This window comes from Xenopus laevis, chromosome 5S (genome assembly GCF_017654675.1).
Source record: "Xenopus laevis strain J_2021 chromosome 5S, Xenopus_laevis_v10.1, whole genome shotgun sequence".
Lineage (NCBI taxonomy): Eukaryota > Metazoa > Chordata > Amphibia > Anura > Pipidae > Xenopus > Xenopus laevis.
In genome coordinates this window covers 85,298,007-85,320,934 of record NC_054380.1, presented here as the reverse complement: position 1 = coordinate 85,320,934, position 22,928 = coordinate 85,298,007, and the positions used below count along the sequence as shown (strand labels likewise).

General features: G+C 36.9%; 1 protein-coding gene across 3 annotated transcripts in view; it reads left to right on the top strand.

Moving 5' to 3' along the window:
* arhgef10.S (Rho guanine nucleotide exchange factor 10 S homeolog) overlaps positions 1-22,928 on the top strand; it is a 92,662-nt gene that overhangs the window by 23,001 nt on the left and 46,733 nt on the right. For 2 of the 3 annotated variants that reach the window (XM_018265568.2, XM_018265567.2), the window contains exons 2-11: positions 4,265-4,357; positions 8,984-9,169; positions 9,697-9,996; positions 15,913-16,006; positions 16,943-17,022; positions 17,536-17,592; positions 18,343-18,512; positions 19,413-19,529; positions 20,217-20,331; positions 20,880-20,992. In XM_018265568.2, the coding sequence (XP_018121057.1) occupies positions 4,303-4,357; positions 8,984-9,169; positions 9,697-9,996; positions 15,913-16,006; positions 16,943-17,022; positions 17,536-17,592; positions 18,343-18,512; positions 19,413-19,529; positions 20,217-20,331; positions 20,880-20,992 (1,287 nt within the window). In that variant the 5' untranslated portion in view covers positions 4,265-4,302. The remainder of the gene's footprint in view (positions 1-4,264; positions 4,358-8,983; positions 9,170-9,696; positions 9,997-15,912; positions 16,007-16,942; positions 17,023-17,535; positions 17,593-18,342; positions 18,513-19,412; positions 19,530-20,216; positions 20,332-20,879; positions 20,993-22,928) is intronic. The other variant, XM_018265570.2, reaches the window with a different exon arrangement.

Genomic DNA, 22,928 nt, shown 5'->3' with positions numbered 1-22,928 from the left:
ATCTTTTTTTCCTATTAATAACATTGTGATGAACCATCATTTTCAAATACAGGCCAGGTGGCAACCCTAAGTATAGTACATCAGTGTGGATGAGTTTTATACTGCTAGGCAGGCTTTCAGCTCAGTCACTTTTTGAGGGGCCCAGAGTATCGGCTGTGCAATTCATATGCACTTCCTGTATTCAATTAACCCTCAGGTTACTGACTCACAGCTGAGCCAAAAGTCTTGTACATGCAGTTTAAAAATGTAAACATCTTCCAAACCACTGAAGTATGAAATTGATATAAATTGCGGGTTACACTAATTAGTAGGTTATGGAGGTTTCCCTAGGAAATATTAAGGTACAGGTATGGGACCTGTTCTCCATAATGCTTGGGACCTGGGGTTTTCCCGGTTACAGATCTTTCTGTAATTTGGCTCTTCATACCTTAAGTCTACTAGAAAATTGTGTAATAATAACATTAAATAAACCCAATAGGCTGGTTTTGCTTATAGTAAGAAATAATTATATCTCAGTTGGGAAGGGAAGTGCAAGGTACTGTTTTATTATTACAGCGAAAAAGGAAATTATTTTAAAAATGTTGGATAATTTGATTATTTATATAATTTGGAGCTTTTAAGATAATGGGTTTTGGATAACTGATCCAATACCTGTATATGTATCCTATTAAACACTACTGGGTTAAGTTATAAAAATAATTGCTACACGTGTAATTAATAATACAACTTATCAGTCAGTAGCATGTACTAGTCATCTGGGTTACCGATTTACAATGAAGAAAGGGGTTGATCCCTCTTAAATGTTGTACAGAAACCTGCAAATAAATGCTGCTGTTCAGGGAAGCTTAAGATTAAACTGTTTTTTTTATACACAGACTGAGCAAACTGTGTTTGCTAAAGGGGGTGCCCAACGCTATCATACTGAATACAGTGGATGTTACAGTGAACATTTCACTACAAGCTTTTGGTTACTTGATGTGGACAGACTTCAGCCCCATTATTAAATTACCCCATAAAATATTTTTTTTCTGGAACCCCCATTATATCCCCCAGTCATAAAATAAATGAATAGTATTTGTAGAGCCTTTCTGACTAATATGCATTACATACTTACAGAACGTGTCTATATTTTAAGTGCAGCTATGGTTTCCTCTTCAGGTCCATTTCCACGATTCCAACTTTGCCACTTGTTCAATGCTTAAAAATGTTAAAAATGCACTTAGACCAGCCATGCCATTTAAACTGCCTTCTGTGATCCTCTGGAGTGGCCCTCCTGAAAGACTGTTGTGTTGCACATACAGTATACTTAGGGGCCTATTCATCAAATTGTGTTGGGAAAAAATGTGATTGATGGGAATGCCAACCCCAAAAGTTTTTACCTAATAAAATAAATCCTAATTCTACGCAACTTTGCAATATACATTCATTATTTATATGGTTAAATTATCTGTAGCTATATTTCTATTGAAAGAAGTGTCTGTCCCTATCTGTTCTCTGCCCTGATGGCTCAGACATGATTTAATGTACTGCAAGGCAGCTGATTAACAGACCTGTCTTTAGGTCTAATGGGTCTTTGGGTACTATTACTTTTGCAATATTGTTTAAAAAGTATATATTGGAAAATTGCTTAGAATTATTTTTTCTTGTATTCGGAAAATGTTTATTTTGGGATTAACTTTCCCTTTAAATAGCACATCCTTATGTAATCGCCAGGCACTGAACTGTCAAAAACAGTGTATTTATGAAGCTTGCCATTCATTTTCTGTGTAAAGTTTCTCCAAAATCCTTTTGAAAGTGGTAATAGATCATTGCTGTGTTTTTTACTGCCTGACTTTACTTTCCACCAGTTTTTACACAGTTTTCCAATTTACATGAATAAATTAGGCAATAAGATATAATGCTGTAGAATTTTAGTGTTCAGAACAGGTGTAGAACCTGTTATCCAGAATGTTCTGGGTTTTCCAGATAGACAATCTTTCCATAATTAGGATTACTATACTTCAAGGAGGTTATTTAAGCTGGCCATAGACTCAAAGATCCGCTCGTTTGGCGACATCTCCAAACGAGCGGGTCTTTCCCCGATATGCGACTAACGGCATGGCTATATCGGGGGTAATTCAAACGTTCGGCCGTATGGCCGAACGATCGAATTACGATATGCCAAGGGGCTCCGACGGGTTGGTCGGTTAAAAATCAAACCTTCCCGATCGTTATCGTAGACAGATATCGATTGGGAAGACCCGTCGGAAGCCACCAAACATGGGCAGATAAGCTGTCAAATTGGTCCAAACGACCAATATCGCCAGCTTTATCTGCCCGTGTATGGCCACCTTTACTAAACTCAAGTCCAGCTTTTTGGGAGAAAACTAGATTTTTTTTCTAGATTGATTAAAGCCAGATTCTGCAAAAAGTTAGAATCCACCATCTCAGACCTATTTTATGGAGTTTTTCCGCAATCCGCTTGAATCGAGATTCTTTAATAATAAGGTCAAATTGTGGATTCCAGTTTGATCTGACTTTTTTTTAATGGAAAAATTCAGATTTTGATAAATAACCCCCTAACACTTATCCAGTGTAAATAATTTGACAGCATGATAAATAGGCTTCATATTATGACCCAGGGTGCTGGTTAGTTAATAGGCATGCACACTGGTACTCTTGAGAAAGTGGGGTTCAGGGAAGGTTTAAGTTTGGGTGGTATAGGACAATAATAAATCAACACTTGTGAACAACAGGGAGATTGTTCCTTCGCTCTGCCGATGCTAGAATAAGTTTGCCTGTGCCTCAATCCTCCATAAAGGTTTACCGCAATCCCATATTAGTCCATAAAATAGTAGTTATAGGAGAGCACTCATAGAAGCAGATACTGCTAAAACATTTTATTATTGACTACAAATCACACGACCTGTTTTGGGCATGTCGTGTTATTTCTAGTCAATAATAAAATGTTTTAGCAGTATCTGCTTCTATGAGTGCTCTCCTATAACTACTATTTTATGGAATAAATCAAGACTATAAGTGGCTTTAAGACTAATGGCACACAGAAACTGACCTTCAAGGCATCAGTGTTTAAATTTAATTGAACAGGAATAAGTTAATTTGATGAGTGTAGATTTATTCATGTTTATTACATGTTGGCACCACATAAGACACTTGTTCAGGCTTCCTGGATTTATTATGTGGTGTAAAAAACATAAGCATCGTCATGCATTGCCACGTAAAAAGGCGTTTTTTTTTTTTACAAGTTTTTTTCTTTGAGCAACTTCCGCCGGGACTTCCTTACAAAGGTCTATAGGTGGCAAATCTGACATTCACATGGCATAAAATCACACACACACCTTGAAAAATTTGCCAATTATTTTACACAACTTTTTACAACATTTTCCGGCAAATTTCATTTTACGCAGCATAATAAATAAGCCCCAGACTGTAGAAGTGATGGAGGCTCCGGAACAGTTTCAAAACAGGGCAGGCTGAAAGCTTGCTTTATTCAAAATAACGGAATAACTATGCCTTTTAAAAGGGATCGAATATCTCACACATTTACAAAAGAAGAATGAAGGAAATAAATAGTGGAGACGTCACATGGAACCACTACAAATGCCACAATGACTCTTAGTTACCTTTGAAAATGAAGTGCTTCCTATATAAAAGAAAGTTGTGTTGTGATCTGTAGTTGGTTACTAGTTTTACTAGTCTAATTTGATTTTGGAAATTCCCAAGTAAGATACTAAAAGTATGGCAGGGTATGGAAAGCAAATCTATATAAATGCCAGAGCAGTCATTCCTTCAACTCTTCTGTAAATAAGAGGAAATGGCTTTCTAGATGCAGATATATATTAGAGAATTATATGGAAATGTATTCTAACATTTCCATGTTGGACATTTAAATCCAGATTTGAATAGCTGTTATTATGCTGTTTGGAGTAGCTGTGTGAAGTTGTGTTAGTATGCAATGCATTAGCAGCCCACAATCTATTATCTCTTATGCTCTTATTCTTCTTGTGCCATGGATAGCTTTGTAATACTAAGTATACTGCAGTGTTGCAGCGTAGTGCTTCATAGTCCTACAGATCCCTTTATTAGTTTATTGGGTCATTTACTAATTGTATTGTAATATATCGCCATTAGCAACCGTAGGTGATGAAGAGACTGCTCTTTGTTGCCCTGTTTTGGGAAAATCTTTATTGGTAGGGCAGTTATAGAGAAATAAAAAGGCTCAAGCTTGAGAAGAGAAACTGATTTTGACAATTTTCTTTAACAGGATTCCATTTCTCCCTGAACTGTTATTAGCTGCACAGGATGGATGTTCTTGACAATGTCGATACTGAGGACTTTCCACCCCCACCACCTGAAGGTAAAGCAAAGATTTGTAAAACAGCATGAAAGTCTATTGCTTTCTTATGCATTCTTGTTCCTAAACTGAAATCTCTAAATATTTAAGAATGCACACTACTTCTTGTGAGGGAGTCTAGCACAGTGCCAGATTTGCCTCTTCACATTCTATTGCTGATCGGGGATTCCCTTACAAAAAGCATGCAACTGACACTAGTATAGTGTTCATAGTATAGTTTATTCAAATGCATACTTTTCATTCTCATGTTATCTGTGTTTCATGCTGGTTCTAGCCAGAGATTGTTTTAAAGGAGAACTAAACCCTAAAAATGAATATGGCTAAAAATGTCGTATTTTATATACAGAACTTATTACACCAGCCTAAAGTTTCAGCTTCTCAATGGCAGCAATGATCCAGGATTTCAAACTTGTCACAGGGGGTCACCATTTTTACTCACATGCTCAGTGGGCTCTGAGCAGCTGTTGAGAAGATAAGATTAGGGGTCGTTGTAAATTATCAAGCAGAAAATGAGGTGGGCCTGTAATATAAGATGATGCTACAGGGCTGATTATTAAATTCTAATGCCAATTGCACTGGTTTATGTGCTGTCATGTAGTAATTATCTGTATTAACTACTAATCAGCCTTATATTGTGATATTTATATTCTATATGTACTGTATATTTTGAGTCAGTCCCAAAGCTCAGTAAGTGACAGTAGCACAGAGCATGTGCAATGAATCAGCAGTAAAGAAGATGGAGAGCTACTGGGGCATCTATGGAGACACAGAGCTTCCCTGCTAAAGGGCTGTGGTTAGCTTGGGCTGTTACAGACGCCCAGAACATAATGTATAACATTTCTAGCCAACTTCTTTAAGTAAGCTTTAGTTCTCCTTTAAAATTAGGTTCTTGATTTTTTTAATTCCTATGACTACACACGAAAGGGAATTAGTCAGAGCTCTGTGACATAAGGGAGCAGATATGTTGTCCTTTTAGTGGTCACACCAGAAGCCAGACTCTCATTAGAACCAGCAGTTTGTGCCAGGAGACTTCTAATTATCAAGGGCAGTGTATGTGACATTTGTTCTCTGTGCAGCAAATTAAACAAGTGCTGGCAGTGTCAGCATTTCATGAAAAGTAGGGATGCACCGAATCCAGGATTCGGTTCGGGATTCGACCAGGATTCGGGTTTTTTCAGCAGGATTCGGATTCGGCCGAATCCTTCTGCCCAGCCGAACCGAATCTTAATTTGCATATGCAAATTAGGGGTGGGGAGGGAAATCGTGTGACTTTTTGTCAGAAAACAAGGAAGTAAAAAATGTTGCATATGCAAATTAGGGTTTGGATTCGGTTCGGTATACGGCCGAATCTCTCGCAAAGGATTCGGGAGTTCGGCCGCATCCAAAATAGTGGATTCGGTCCATCCCTAATGAAAAGTGATTTTGCCACTCTCATGCTTGGCTGAGACCATTCTAAAATGCAGATACTAAATGTTTCTATCTGGAAATGATTTTACGCTTGGCATTTCTCATTATTTTTGCCTTGTCCTTTCACACTATGCAAAGACTGATTTATAATTTCTGTGTACAGTACTTTAACAATGTGCAGCCAAACTCAGCAACCCTGAGTAAGGAATAGCCTTTTGCCCTTTTTTTACGTTCTTCACAAGAGATGTCTTTTCACAGTACCACAAGGAAATTAGCTGGAGCTGGGTGACATGAGGGGGCAGTGTCTACAAAATGGCTGAGGACAGAATAGGAATTGTATTCATCAAAGGTCCCTTGTCACTGGTGCTTGACACACTCTGATGTCCCTCATGAAAAAAAAAGTTTATTGAAAATGGCAGACCACAAAATGAATTACTGGCAAATACAGGTCATTTGTTAGGATGCTGCTTGATCTGGAAATCCATTTGAATTCTGCTTTTGCATCTGCTTTTTTCATTTTTATTGCCATGTATTTCCACATTGTTTAGTTAGAACACTTTTTTTTCCCATTTATTTCAAGAAATGTCAAGGGCTAGAAAATGTAATTGCTTAGCATCTGCAAGCATGAGGTAGTACTGAAACTTTATCAGTGGCAAAACTCTCCAAAACAACTGTGAAAGCAATAGGGGGCTTTTAATAATTGATCGAACAAATGTTGCATCCTAATATGAGCTAATCTAGTAATATCACTGGTGTGATTCTGTGAGAAACAGAACTGTTGTTACCAGGATTTCATCATTTTATGTCCATGTGTTCTACATCTGTTGGTGTATATTCATGCTAGACTTCATGTCTCTAGATCACGTGTCTCTATTAGGGATGCAACAAATCCACTATTTGGAATTTGGGCGAATCCCTAAATCCTTTGTGAAAAATTCTGCTGAATACTGAACCAAATCCGAATTTGAATATGCAAATTAGCGCCAGAAAAGGAAACCGTTTTTTTTACTTCCCTGTTTTGTGATGAAAAGTCACGTGGTTTCCCTAGGCTCTTTATCACCGTGTTCTAAACTGTGCTTATTTAAATACTGGTAGTGGGTGCTCATGGAAAGCAGAGAGATCAGCATCACAGGCAATTGCATTTTTATGGGGTATGGCAGTTATGTCTCTCCCAGAATGCTCTATGTGACACAGCAGATATGGAGGAAAAGCCAGACAGATGTTTGAATTAATGAATCATCACCTGGGAAAAAAGTGGCTGTGCGTAAGCTCTCTGGCCAGGAAGTGGGAATGTGCTCATGCAGCTGAGAGAGCTGAGGGTAAAAGCCTGTGAGTAAAAACATTCATAATTTCTGGATCAAATAGCATTACTAGTGATTGAGGCACTGTTGAAAGTTGAACCAGTGTCTTGTGGCGTCAGAAGAATTGTATATACTGTATTTGTTTATGCTGTGTGATTTTAAAAATACACAATGCGGGGTTGTTGTCTCCTTCTTTTCCAAAAAAGTATTGCCATTTGAATGAATCCCGAAAAGGGCTATACATCCTTTAAAGGACAAGGCAACCCCCTTTTGTAACTTTTTTCCATCTGTTAGACCCCCTTATCCTCTTCCTAATCAAAGTTTTTTTTCTCCAAATAGTGCTTACTTCAGTTCAGCTCCCTGCAGCATGGAACTTCAGCACAGATATAATTGCACCAGCCATAATGCCTTTTAGAGATGTCAAAAATATGGTCGCCAAGCTTAATCTGCGCATGCACTAATAGCCCTCTGCCCACTTACTCTAGAGCAGTGATCCCCAACCAGTAGCTCGTGAGCAACATGTTGCTCTCTAACCCCTTGGATGTTGCTCCCAGTGGCCTCAATCAGGAGTTTATTTTTGAATTCCAGGCTTGGAGGCAAGTTTTGTTTGTATAAAAACCAGGTGTACTGTCAAACAGAGCCTCAATGTAGTCTGACAATCCACATAGGGGCTACCAAATGGGCAATTACAGACCTTATTTGGCACCCCAAGAACATTTTTCATGCTTGTGTTGCTCCCCAACTCCTTTTACTTCTGAATGTTGCTCACGGGTTCAAAAGGTTGGGGATCCCTGCTCTAGAGTCTAGACACTGCAACGTCGCCTCTGATCTACTGCGTGCAACTGAAGTAAAATAAAGAGGACTTTTTGTCCCTGCAGCGTTTTGCACATGTGCTATTTCTGGGTATTAAGTTATGCACAGAATCGTGGTCTTGGTCTGTGAGTGAGTGAGAGCAAGGAATTATGGGACCTTATTTTTCTACTTTTTGGTGATATTTGGAAATGTATGGTATTGCTACATATTCTGCCGAGTGAGTGCATGTCAAGCTTCTATAGGTAGGTTAATCCTTTCAGGACTTGCCTTGTCCTTTTAAACAATCTTTATAGTTTCCTTTTTTATGTGTTATTTATGTCAAACCAGCCATCTTTGGGTACACTAAGCAAGGCAGGGCACTACTAATGAACTGACCTGTCCAATTTTGCAGGCACCTGTCTTGAATTAAAGAATAATATAGGTATGGAATCCTTGTATGGAAGCCCGTTAACTAGAAAATCGAAATTACGTGAGGGCGATCTTTCATAGTCTCCATTTTAAGCAAAGAATTAAAATTTTTAACAACTTCTTTTTTTCTGTAATAAGAAGACAGTACCTTGTACTAGATCCCAGTTATGATACAATCAATCATTATTGGAGACTAAACAATTGGGGTTATTTAATGTTATAATTATTTTTAGTAGACTTATTTTGATCCAAATTATGTAAAGATCCTTTATCTGGGAAAACCCTAGGTCCCAAATTTTCTGGATAAAGGATAAGAAGTCAGCACTCACCAGCTGGATCCAATATAATACAGCGCACGTCTCTGGCAGCCACTCCCACCCGAACTGAAGGCACAATTTTCAAATAGACAGCACCTCGCAGGAAAGTTTCTTAAAAGGCCTTTATTTAAAAAAAGGCTTTTCTTGGACAGATATACAGCGAAGTTTCAGGCTAACAACAGCCTTTCCTCAAGCTCCTTTTAAGAAACTTTCCTGCGTGGTGCTGTCTATTTGAAAATTGTGCCCAAATATTCTGGATACCAGGTCCTATACATGTAGAAAAATAAATGCCAGCGTTTATCATAAAAATATGTCCTCATTTAATGATTCAATTTGTTTTTTAATTATCTGTGTATCTGAAAATACATGTACTTTATGTATAGTTTATTCTGAAGAGCTGACGTTTAATGGCCCTACCTATGAAAAAGATGACGATGATGATGAAGAAGAAGAAGGAGAAGAATTTGATTTTGACAGCGGGGATGAAATTCCAGAAGCAGACCAACCACTAGTGGAAGCTCCTGCTGATAATCTCATCGACCTGGGATTCCATTTCCCAGACCCTCCAGGTGAGTGCCAAGATCATTTACCTAGATAATATTCATTTGACTTTACCAAACAGGGCTTTCCAGGTTTGGTGTTGTTCCTTATTAGTCACATGGCTATGTGTTACCTATATATCACATTATACCCATTTATTGTATATTAAGGGTTGAGAAAGAACTCTGTTGGCTATGAAATGTCACTCTTTAAAGTCAGTCATCTAAATATCTCTCTGCATAATGATATTTTTGGTGTGGTACTTTTGTTTAATTTTAAGTGTGTGTGCAGATATATATGTAGAAAAAGAATTGGTAAACTCGCCCAGAATATCAAAATGTATATAAAAATAATTATCGCACATAATTGGGAAGCAGCAACATTTTCTAAAGCACTGTATAAAAAAATAGTATATACAATGAAGAAACAAAACACGAAGTAAAGAAATCTATGCATGTTATAAGAACACACACACACACACACAAATATATGAATATGGTTAACTATTAGTACAAGTTACTACGGTATTTTTATATGCTGTATATATCCATTTCAGTACTGTCCAATGAAGTTACCCTAGAAATTTCAAAACAGAAATTGCCAACAGAAATTGGTAGGAAAACAACAACAAAGAAGGTGAACCCATATTCTATTATTGACATAGCGGCATTTCAAGAGGTTGATTCAGCTACATCAGAAGACCTTGTATCTACCGACGAAAGTACAAGTCCGCGAGTGCCGAGTGGATATTCTGTTCCTGTGCCATGTGGATACGCCGTTCCCTCTAACTTACCATTGTTGCAGCCAGCATACTCCACACCAGTCATAATTCGCAACCTATCAATTGATGAGCAAGGTAAACCTTGGTTTTCTATTATTTTGATTAATGGATCGACTCTAGTCAGCAGGTACTTTATATTCTTACAATGCACTGTTTTAATAAAGCACAAAAAAAGAAGAAAAATGCATTAAGAGATTTTTTGCTTTATTATGCAGAGAAACTAACCTGGTTAGGATGAGACAGGCTAAAAGGAGCCAAAAAGCCCTTCACAATGCAGCGTAAAGCCTTCTGAAAACAAAAGGTATTTACATGTCTCATTCTACAGGAGGGATTTGCATGTCTCCGCCCTTAGGGGTTTATGTAAAAAAAGGCACTAAGTTTGCCCAGGAGCAGTAACCCATAGCAACCAATCAGAAGGTAGCATTCTGTAGCATCCTGTTTAAAAGCAAACATCCTATTGGTTGTTAAGGGTTACTGCTCCTGGGCAAACTTAGTGCCTTTTATTACATAACCCCCTTAATGCCTTATGTTAAATATGGTTTTTGGTATGAAGGCAGTGCTATGTGTGTATTATGAGACATGTAAATACCTTCTGTTTTCAGAAGGCCATAGGCGGATTTTCAATAAGGCTAGGGGAGGCTAAGCCTCCCCAAACCTGCCTGGCACCTAACTAAAACAAACTCTCTCCGTTTCTGACTGCTGGTTTATACCTATATAATACACAAAAGCCATGAATATCCTGTAAATTATATCCTTATAAACGGTGAGTTCTGATGTCATCAGTTATAAACGGTGAGTTCTGATGTCATTTCTGTCACATGACTCACTGAAATTTGTGTATTATAATAAATAAAGTACCCCCAGTTGCAAAATATGAGGATATTAGAAGTTACCTCGGAGTTCCATGACCTGTATAAAAACACTCGGCCTTCGGCCTCGTGTTTTTATATGGTCATGAAACTCCTCGGTAACTTATAATATCCTTATATTTTACAAGAGGGGGTACTTTATTCACTATAACATTGTGGAAACCGGTTCTCTGAGCTGCACACTGATTGGATCTTATTCCTCATGGTTTCCCCAATCAGAATGCACCTCTCTTGACTGACAGTAGAACTAGCCAATCAGGTCACAGATAAAGGAGGGGGTGGGGGTGAGATTTGGATCGTCGGAAGGCACTACAGAAAGGACTAGAAGGAACCTCACCAGAGGTGTAACTAATTTGCTGCAGATTTCAACTTACTGCTCCCACAGGTACAGTACTATACTGGAAAAGTTCTAACGGCTTAAACACTGGAATCTGGAATAAAATAGTTTCTTTTGTTAACGTTTTTTCTCTCAACTGGCACCAATAATATACCTATCTCCCTTGCTCCAATCTTGAATGAACTCGTTCCCCATGAAAAGCAAATTGTGGTTTTATGTTTTTGCATGTTTTTTTTCTCTTACTTTGTCAAAGGGGTGTTCACCTTGACATTAACTGTTAGTATGTTATACAATGGCCAATTTTAAGCAATTTTTCAATTGGCCTTTATTATTTATTTTTATAGGTTTTGAAATATTTGCCTTCTTCTGACTCTTTCCAGCTTTTTAATGGTCACACCATCTAAAAAACAAATGCTCTGTAAGGCTACAAATGTATTGTTATTGCTACTTTTTATTATTCATCTTTCTATTCAGGCCTCTCTTATTCATATTCCAGTCTCTTATTCAAATAAGTGCATGGTTGCTAGGGAATTTGGACCCTAGCAACCAGATTGTTCAAACTGCAAACTGGAGAGCTGCTGAATAAAAAGCTAAATAACTCAAAAACAACAGATAAAAAATGAAAACAAATTGCAAATTGGTTTAAGAATATCACTCTCTGCATCATAAAAAAAGTTAACTCAAAGGTGAACAAAACCTTTTAAGTCTGTAAGTTAGTTAGTCAGATATTCTGAGACAATTTTTAATGTCTTTCATTTTTTTTATTATTTGTGGAGCTTTTTATTCGGCAGCTCTCCAATGTGCAATATCAGCAATCTGGTTGCTAGGGTCCAGATCACCCTAGCAACCATGCATAGATTTGAATAAGGAACTGGAAAGGGGTCTGAACAGAAAGATGAGCAATAAAAAAAAGCAATAACAATAGAATTGTGGCCTTACAGAGCATTTGTTTTTAGAAGAGGTCATCCCCATTTGAAAGAAAGAAAGAGTCAAAAGGAGAAGGTAAATAATTAAAAAACTATAAAAAAAGAAAAGAAAAAATGAAGGCCAATTGAAAAGTTGCTTAGAATTAGCCATTCTATACACATAAAGTGTACTTAAAAAGTGTACTTAAAAGTGAAGCACCCCTTTAAGGTGGCTTGGAAACAAACCAATGTTGTATTTCAGTGGCAATGTTACATTGTGGGGGCATAAATATATCTGAATCTCTGCCACCAGTACCCACTGCATATCACTGCATATATGTGCTTGTTTTGTAAATATAGACTAAATCTCACATCTAAGCATAACACTGTTTAACACTTCACAAATCTATCACCCCTTTGTTAAAATTAAAGGGACATCTGTGAACACAAATGGATTGAGAATCCATTTAATATGAGTTGTGGAACCCACAGATGGTAGTTGGGGTGGGGGTTTATTTTCATTCCAGTGGTGCATCCACTAAGCCTCACAGTAGCTTTAGGTCAGTCTATGAATGGCCCATCTTTAGCCTCCCCAAACAAAAAATTCACCCTCCGCCTATGCAGAAGGCTTTACACTACATTGCTTTATTATGATAACCGATTGGTAGGAATATAAACTGGACTTCTCTTTCCCTCTGTCTCATGTCCCTGCAGGGTTTTTCTTGCTTATCTTAGTAAAAGTCATAATGACAAACTTTGTGAATATCATTTTACTTGTCCTTTAATAACAGCTGCTTTAATTGTATTCCACCTTATTTCTCTGTAGAAAGATGCATGAAATACATCACCTGTGCACTTTGTTAACCTCTTAGGAAATGAGAAGTAAACAACAGGAAATCCCAGATTCAAATGCTAGACAAATACCTGTTGAGACAAGATCTAAAGAATTGTAAAGATTTTTAAGACCTGAAATTTTTTTTTTTTTACTGGAATTGTTAAGATACAGGTATAGGACCTGTTATCCAGAATGCTGAGGGTTTCCGGATAAGGTATCTTTCCTCCAAGGATTAATTATATCTTAGCTGGGATCCAGTACAAGGTAAAGGAAATCAATTTTATAAACATTTAAATTATTTGATTAAAATTGAGTCTATGGGAGATGGCCTTCCTGTAATTCAGAGCTTTCTGGATAACTGGTTACTGGATAACGGACCCTATACCTCATATTGTCTAGTGGTGTAACTGTATTCATTGTGATTTTAAAGTGTACATACATTTAGAAAACGTAATCAAGTTTAAATCAAGCAGAGAGTACAGCATAATTTCCCAAACTTCAAAAGGCCAATTAGAGCTTAATTTTTGCTGAAATCTCATTTCAATTAAATTTTCATTCATCTGGAAAATTGACAGGGTGTCAGTTCTGTATTTGTCTACGTCAGCCCTGTATTCATTTAGTGGATGAACAAATGCTGAATAGGAAAAGTGGACGGAACAAAAAAGTTGAAAAAACTGCATTTTGCCGCAAGATTTCATTATTTAATTTATTTTTTAAAATACATTAATATCATGTGAACATAATAAATTAAAAGGTGTGGGAGCGCACTTCCAGGGCCACAAATTGGTCGCTTTAGTTTTTCAGTAAAATCACTTTTATTTATACATCGTTAAAAAGAATTACATCAGCTTATGGTCTGACGCGTTTCGTATAAACATACTTCATCGGAGAGGTCCTCAAAGAGGTAAACTTTGCATACTTTGCATACTCTGTCTCTCCTAGGAGACCGGTCAGCCTCCCCCTCCTATGGCAGCTCCAAACCCTCTTCAGGGGTGCTCTGCCCGCAGCGTCCCCACCGCTTAACTCGAACTGTGCCAAAGGAATGGACGGCACTCCACTTGAAGAGGGAAAAAGGTCTTTATTGCAAGCACATGCAGGGATCAAAAGGTCCTACGCGTTTCGGGATACAATCCCTTAATCATAGACAACTATGATTAAGGGATTGTATCCCGAAACGCGTAGGGCCTTTTGATCCCTGCATGTGCTTGCAATAAAGACCTTTTTCCCTCTTCAAGTGGAGTGCCGTCCATTCCTTTGGCACAGTTTAAACTTTGCATAGCCATTTTTTCATAAGCAGATCTATTAGTTGTATAATTATACAAATGATCTTTTTTGTTTGAAGAATGCAATTTACTCTGTCTAATCAGATCTGTTCCTCCCATACTGTAGTTAAGTGATGATTCTTTAGCAAAAATCTTTTTACCAAATCTTTTTTACTAAGTTGGAGTTAATTTTTTCTACTATCTCAGAGCAGAGTGGGTATGGCTTCATGCATGTAAGCACAACCTACATTATGATTATATAGTGAATAAAGTACCCCCTCTTGTAAAATATAAGGATATTGTAAGTTACAGAGGAGTTTCATGACCTGTTTTTATACAGGTCATGGAACTCCGAGGTTACTTCTAATTTTCTCATATTTTACAACTGGCGGTACTTTATTTATTATAATACACAAATTTTAGTGAGTGATGTGACAGAAATGACATCAGAACTCACTGTTTATAACTGATGACATCAGAACTCACCATTTATAAGGATATAATTTACAGGATATTGATGGCTTTTGTGTATTATAAAAACTTTATCTACTGCTGTGTGAGTTATTGCTGCTGCTGTACTTTATCTTTAGTAATTAGCTTATTTATTGTACCCTATCTCCTTGAGCTCTCTACCCCAGTACAGGTATGGGACCAGTTATCTAGAGTGCTCGGGATCTGGGGGTTTCCAGATAACGGATCTTTCCAAAATTTGGCTCTTCATACCTTAAAGGTGACCATACACGAGCCGATAAAAGCAGCCAACAGACCGAGTTGGCAGCTTATGGGCCCGCATATGGGGCCCCCCGACGGGCTTCCCCAATCGGATGGGACTAAAAATCCCGTTGGATCGTGGCCACATCTGTTCAGTGATGCAGTCCCACGATCCGACAGCCTGTAAAGCCACCATTAGGATCCGATGTTTGACATCGCCAAACGAGAGGATCTCTCCGTGTATGGCCACCTTTATTCTACTAGAAAATCATGTAAACAGTGTATAAACCCAATAGGCTGTTTTTGCTTCTAATAAGGAATAATTATATCTTAGTTTGGATCAAGCACAAGGTGCTGTTTTATTATTACAGAGAAACTAAAATATTATTTATTATTTTGATAAAATGGAGACTGTGGGAGATGGCCTTTCTGGCCAAAACATCCTCCTGTATTGTGAACATTCCCATTCCTTCTCTTACTGTTGTAGCTTCATACAGTATATTTGTACTAACCATGATTATGATTATTAGTAACAAATGATTATATTATTATTTTAGGATATATGCTATATTATGATTATTATTTCCAATCATTGGTCATTATCAGAAATGTACACCTGTCAGCCTGTAGTGAGCTGTTATCTAGCTCTCCATTCTATATAGTGTGTGTGTGTGTGTGGGGGGGGGGAGGATCAGCTTCTATTTGTTATGCTATCAGTCATATCACTGTCAATACCATGTGATCCTAGTAACTTAATTACATCAACTTCTGCATTCTACATATTTTGCACCAGTAAGAAGAGAGCACTTGTTGTTTTATTGTCATAACCACAGCTATTGCTATCCAAACACGTACTGCTAACTTGCTCCATAACCAGCTACTTACTCAAACACAAACACTTTGTACAAACTGCAGAAAGGCAGGTAAACAATGGAGTGAAGGAGACAAATTGTACAAAAGTCAGGAAGGATGGTAGCATTAGAATTCTCTTCAAAAATGTTAACTGATGGTTCCATACAAATAATGATTAGAACACTAAAGTTTGGTGACTGATTCTAGCATTGGCTTACAGGAGTGCAAGAGGTTGTTCCAAATCCACATTTTCATTTCACTAGTGAAGATGATCACCTTTCCATGTCTAAATCCAGAGACGGAGAACTCTCAAGGTAGGTTAAAAAATACATTAACTACAAATTAAAAATACTGAGGCTTTAGTGTAGCTAAACTATAAAACTATGTATTTCAAAGCACAGTGATCACTAAAAACAATAAATACGCTTTATTTGTGTGGTATTTTGTCTTTGACTGACTTAATGCAGTTATTTAGAATTACAAAATGCAAATTAGTCAAAAAGGAAGATTGTTCAAATACAACACTATTGGAAATGGCATTGCTGTATTTCCGAGCTTGCTGGAAACTGTGTTTTTCTTGGTAGTTGACCCCATACTTTTATCAATCATGATCTTCTCAAATCTTTTTCTTATTGGACAGTTTGCTCATTTTGGACCTTGTTTTCATCTGAGACCAGCCATTTCAGAAATGCCACATCTCCCTTTACCTTCATAGGAAAGAAAACATTTCCGAAAGCTACACATGGGATGATAAAATCAACCAAGTTGGCAGCTTTTTTTTTTTTTTTTTTTTACAGGCATAGGGCCCTTCTGATGGCCTGCCTGGTGAGAGGTATATTAGGCAAATTAGAAAACCCCATTGCATGAGGACAGCATGAATGAGTTCACATAATCTTCTCTCAAGGGTTTCTTTATGCTCCTATTTGGAGCCCAATTGTTGGCCCATTGGCCAAACAATCGGATCAAGCATGGTTTTCCTAAACTAAGCCTTGCCAAACAAGCAGATCTTGTAGTGTATGCCTGGTTTAAGAGTGAATTACTGTAGTGGAAAACTACAGTGTGATGAAGGTCCAAGCTGCTAGCTATAGACTTTTTTGTTGCCTGTTTTTTCTCTTTTGAAGCAATGTCAGACTCACCAAAGAAGTGACATAGAAACTAAATTCCACATTGAGTCCATTACCTTTCTCAATAAGCCCATTCTTCTATTTAATGTGTTTTATTTAATTTTTTATAAATGCGTTCTTTTGTAGTGAAGATTTCCAGTCAACCAAAGAGGAAGATGTGTTGGCAAAGTGGGTTGCAGATCCTGCAAATACAGAATGGATGCAGCGTAAGTAGTTCCTTCATTTTCATATTTATGAGTTGAGCCTGCCATGCTGCATGATTGGTTATATCCTTAAGGATATAACTGATCAAATTTGGGTTATGTGTTTTACAGTTTCCAGGGTCCCTTCTGTAGAACATCTTGGAATTTACTGTTTTACACACATATATACTATTAGGTAACAAGTATGTGTTTTTAGTTTATTTACTATAAAGCACACCAGGGGCATGACTAAAAGGGAAGCGGACCCTGCGGCTGCAGGGGGGGCGAGAAGGTATAGGAGCCCCATGAGGCCCTAATTCATATATAATTTAAATAAATATTGGTAAAACAGGTCAACCTCTAGACATTTTGGGGTCCTAAAAAATAATTTGTTGTGGAGACCAGTAATATCTAATTAAGCCACAGAAGCACATGCAAAAGTTTCTGGTTTTAAGAAAAAATATTCTGTGGTTATTATTCAAAGTAAGTGTCCCTTGCCGTGAACAGCCATCATTCAAACACTATACTTTCTTTCAGATCCTGATGAAGTCATTTATGATGATGTACCAAGGGAGAATTCAGACTCTGCAACAGGTATTGCATTTGACACCTTTGAGTTAATTGGAAACTCAATAAAAACTGAACGAGTATCCTAGAAAATTCTTATAGATTCAGGAATAGTCTTTACACAATTTTACTCCTTGGGCAACAGTTTGGTGGCTTTTTGCTTATAGTAATTAACAGTAACTTAGAATTAACACTTGGATATGAGATGTGTTGTTTGCAAAAGTGGGATACATATTAAACTGAGAAAAAAATGTTAAAGCAGAAGGAAAGGTTGAATCGCTTGAGCATCTTCCAATGAATCTAGATTCTAACTGGTGCCCCTCACTGGAAAATGCACTGGACTGAAGTAGTATTCTAGGGAGCCCTGGCTGCAGAATATTTTTTCTTTGGTCTCACTATCTCTTTTGGTTACATGTGACTGTGCATGCACAGTGGATTAAAATTGGAATTTAGCTGCTCGAAGCTGGTCTGCTCTATTGCAAATGTATACTTGCAATGGGCAATGCATGTTATTCCATGATTCATTTTCACTGAAACATCTAAAATCTGTCCATAGAAAAAAAATCCATAAAAAACATGATGTCCAACAATAGGGATAGAAAACCCCAAATCTTTTATGAGCCTTATTCTGTACCTACACACTACATGTGGTGCCTAAATGTATTACTGGTTAACTAGGGATAGCAGGGGACTAAATATCTTAATCAATCTAGAAACAGAAACATCGTTAAAAGTTGAAAGTCATTTTTCATGTCTAACCTGTTTACTTATTTGAAGATCCTGAAGAAATGATATACGATGATGTGGAAAATGGTGAAGACGGTGGAAACAGCTCACTGGACTATGGTTGGAGCTCTAGTGAATTTGAAAGTTATGAAGAACACAGTGACTCAGAGTCAAAACATGGAGCACCAAACTCCTTTTTGAGTGGAAAAAACAAAAGTCATGTAAGTGTCCTTGTGAAATGACATTCACATTATTCTGTCACACTGACACAATTTGTCTGGCAAACCACAATTCAGTGTAATTTTAAGTCTTTTTTCTTTGTTTATATAGTATCAACGTACTTATTAAACGTTTATTCATCAGTGTAGCCGACTGAAAAAAGTATTAAGAATGTAATCCGTTGTCTTAATTGACAGTTTGTCCATTGCTTCTTCCCAATCTCACAGTGTTGTGTTAGAACTGAGTATAACAGCAGTTTATTGCTGACCTAAGAGTGAAGTTATAGGTTTCCAGTGCTAGGATATATCTTATCTCATTGAAGAAGTCCTTACAAACTGTACAGCCTTATACTGTACATACATGAATTAACTGATCATGTTGCTTTTTGGGCAACTAATACATTGTTGAGACTTCATGCATATAATCTTTAACCCACAGTGAATGAAAAGCTTCTTAACTTATTTAATGTTTTTTTTTTTTTAATAAACTTTTTTCTGAGTTGGGGAACACTGGCACCGGTAGGGAACATATTTCAGTTTATGGTGTGTTGAATATAGTAGTAGTGGGAATTATTATTGCTCTATTTTAGAAACCTTTGATAAAAGTGGTAATGTAAGGCTCACAAAGGGAGAGGTAGCTTGTAATGAGAGACATAAGGAAAATTAAGAAAGGGAAGGTGCAAATACTGAATGGGTGCTAGATTGCAGATGATATTACAGTTCACAGAAAAAGCATGGTGGGGCACTCCTATGATGGTATAAAATGAATACCTATTTATCATGCTGTGTAACACATTACCAGGGATGTTGCCCATAGCATCCATAGCAAATTATAAAAATAGAGTGATTCATTTGGTTTTTTAATTTTATTACATTAGGCTTTTTCTACTGTTAAATCTTTAGATTTCTCAGGATCTAACACGTTTAAAGCAGCATTATGAGAAGAAGATGAAAGATCTTGTGGCAAATAGAGTGGGAGCTGTAGAGATCCAACATTTTAAGCACAAGCATGAACTTAAGGTGATGTAGCAGAAGTTTTGTCATGAATTCCTATTAAAAGAGTGTCCCAGAAATTCAGGCAATTCTGGGAGAGCCTTAAAGGGAAACTTACAATTAAAATATGTTTTAATACATGGTTGGCCTATTGTAATCTTTATAGGTCTTAGTTTTTGGCATTTTTTGTGTTATTTAGTATAGTTTTAGTTTTATTTAGTGTATATTTTTGTTCAGGTCCTTGACTAAGTGGCATATTTATCAAGGGTCGAATTTAGACTTTATGGGAGTTTATATAAACTCCCATAAACTCTAAATTCAAAAAAAAATGATCAAAATGTATTAAAAAAATTAGAATTTTTTAAGTTCGGGTGAATACGATGCAAACTCGAATCAAATTTGAATTTAATTATAAGCAGCAGTGGGGCAGAGACTGATGTTTAAACTTTGTAAAATCACTGTGTAACTGATAATAATAAAGTGTACATATTTAAAAATCACAAACAATTTAATACAGGTGGAATACTGCTGGCTGTGCCATATGATAGGGCTTTTTGTTTAGCAAATAAAGATCCGGTTGCTCATATCAACCAATACGATTTTAGAAAATGAGATCAACAATCTGCTTGCTGGCCAATTTAACACTTCTATTCATAAACCAGCCCCTATATGTTTTGTACATAAAATCTCATGTTATGCTCTTTTTTTTTTTAGATGCAAAATCTAGTGAAGGCTGCTAAAGAGGGTACAAAAGATGGACTTGAAAAAACCAAGGCTGCTGTGAAAAAAGGCCGATCCTACATTAGGACCAAATCATTTGTCTTACATGGTAATCTCATTTGAGAAGAGTAATTTTATAGTATTTATATGCTTGTGTGTGGTAGTTAGGGTAGGAGCATTGTTATAGATGGTTCCAAGAACATACATAGATAAGGATTTCTTTGGTTACATATAGGGATGCACCAAATCCACTATTTTGGATTCAGCCGAACCCCTGAATCCTTCAGGAAAGATTCAGCCAAATACCGAACTGAATCTGAATCCTAATTTGCATAGGCAAATTAGGGGTGGGAAGGAAAAAACATTTCTTACTTCCTTGTTTTGTGACAAAAAGTCACGAGATTTCCATCCCCACCCCTAATTTACATATGCAAATTAGGATTTGGTTTGGCTGGGCAGAAGGATTCAGCCGAACCCAAATCCTGCTGAAAATGGCCGAATCCGGTGCATCCCTAGTTACATATTTTGTTCTCTTTCTATACAGTAGTCCTTAATGTCTGACAGTGTATGTGGCATTTGCAGTCATAAAGTTCCTCCTTCATATATTCTATGTTTTATGTACAGTAGTTCGTGTTTCCATTTGTCTTTAATGCTTAGATCGCAAATCTACCAGTCTTGAGGACGATGAGTTGAATTTATTTATTGATGTGGACTGCATGCACATAGAGGCAGTCTTGTCTCCAATGCCAGAAGGACTATCACAACAGCAGGTATTGATTGTGTTGAGCGATTATTGTTAAACGAAATGCAGATGCACACCTGGTCCCTCTTTTCACGTTCACGGTGCCTGGAACATAGGAGGACAGCACCTCCAATAATTGGTGAGTAAATAGAATGAATCCAGCACACAAAATCTGCTCAAGGGTTATTACCCGTGTTTAATGCCAAGCCAAACAGGTTACAATGTTTCGGGGGCTTCGGGGGCGTACCCCTTCGTCAGGTGATCTGTGCCTCCCACCTCCCCCATTAAATAAGTAAAAAATCTTAATCACCACCCACATGGTAAGAAAATTTACATATCAATAGAAGACAATCAAAATGATTCCTTGGATTATAATAAAAGTCCAAAGTCCATCCAATAATTAAGATATCCATTATTCAAAGTAAAGTCCAAACACCTGAAAAGTTTGAAAACATTTTGTTCAAACAATGTTTTGTTACAAGAAACTCTTTTCTCAAAATAAAGAACATACTCAAAATAAAATTAAACAATATAGGAAGGAATTAATCATACCTTTCCTTTTCTAACGAAAAAATGATCAATTTAGGAGAATCTGTAGAAAGATGGAAACAAATTAGCAACATAATTTCAAACTGAATGATACATTGTTACAAATAACATCTCAGGCTAAACTCCTCATTTAACCCCCTCGGTGTTTGAGTTTGCAGTAGCCATATCCAGTAAGCCTCACGTTGTGCCAATCTTATCTTTAGATTTTGGTTTGATGTATGTATTTTTTCTAATACCTGCCATCTTAATTGTGATATCCTATGGCCTGCTTCAAAAAAATTTTGGTATAAAAAAGTTTCTTGCTTTTTCTTTTTATCACTAATTCCCTTAATGTCATCCTTTTTTAGTGGTTTAAAGTTTCTTATAGCAGCCTTATGTTCATTTAACCTTATTTTTACCTGTCTACTCGTTTGGCCAATGTACGCCAACCCACATGGGCACTTTAAACAATAAATTACTCCCTGAGAGTTACAGGTATGAAAGCCTTTCGTGTTATGTTTTGTACCCTTTTGGGGATGTACCACATTTTGAAGCAGGCCATAGGACATCACAATTAAGATGGCAGGTATTAGAAAAAATACATACATCAAACCAAAATCTAAAGATAAGATTGGCACAACGTGAGGCTTACTGGATATGGCTACTGCAAACTCAAACACCGAGGGGGTTAAATGAGGAGTTTAGCCTGAGATGTTATTTGTAACAATGTATCATTCAGTTTGAAATTATGTTGCTAATTTGTTTCCATCTTTCTACAGATTCTCCTAAATTGATCATTTTTTCGTTAGAAAAGGAAAGGTATGATTAATTCCTTCCTATATTGTTTAATTTTATTTTGAGTATGTTCTTTATTTTGAGAAAAGAGTTTCTTGTAACAAAACATTGTTTGAACAAAATGTTTTCAAACTTTTCAGGTGTTTGGACTTTACTTTGAATAATGGATATCTTAATTATTGGATGGACTTTGGACTTTTATTATAATCCAAGGAATCATTTTGATTGTCTTCTATTGATAAGTAAATTTTCTTCCCATGTGGGTGGTGATTAAGATTTTTTACTTATTTAATGGTGGAGGTGGGAGGCACAGATCACCTGACGAAGGGGTACGCCCCCGAAACCTTGTAATCTGTTTGGCTTGGCATTAAACACGGGTAATAACCCTTGAGCAGATTTTGTGTGCTGGATTCATTCTATTTACTCACCGATTATTGTTAAACCTGCATTTTGTTTTTTTTACAATGCCTGATTTGCATATTGTAACAAGCATATTTGGTACACCATCAGTTGTGCTAATGTATTAATGCCATATCTTGCCATATTCTACATCTTTAAACACTTCAGTTCCGTTGGTTTCACATAGTTCACCGGAAATAACTAATTTTTCCAATTACTTTCTATTTTTTAGTTGTGACTGT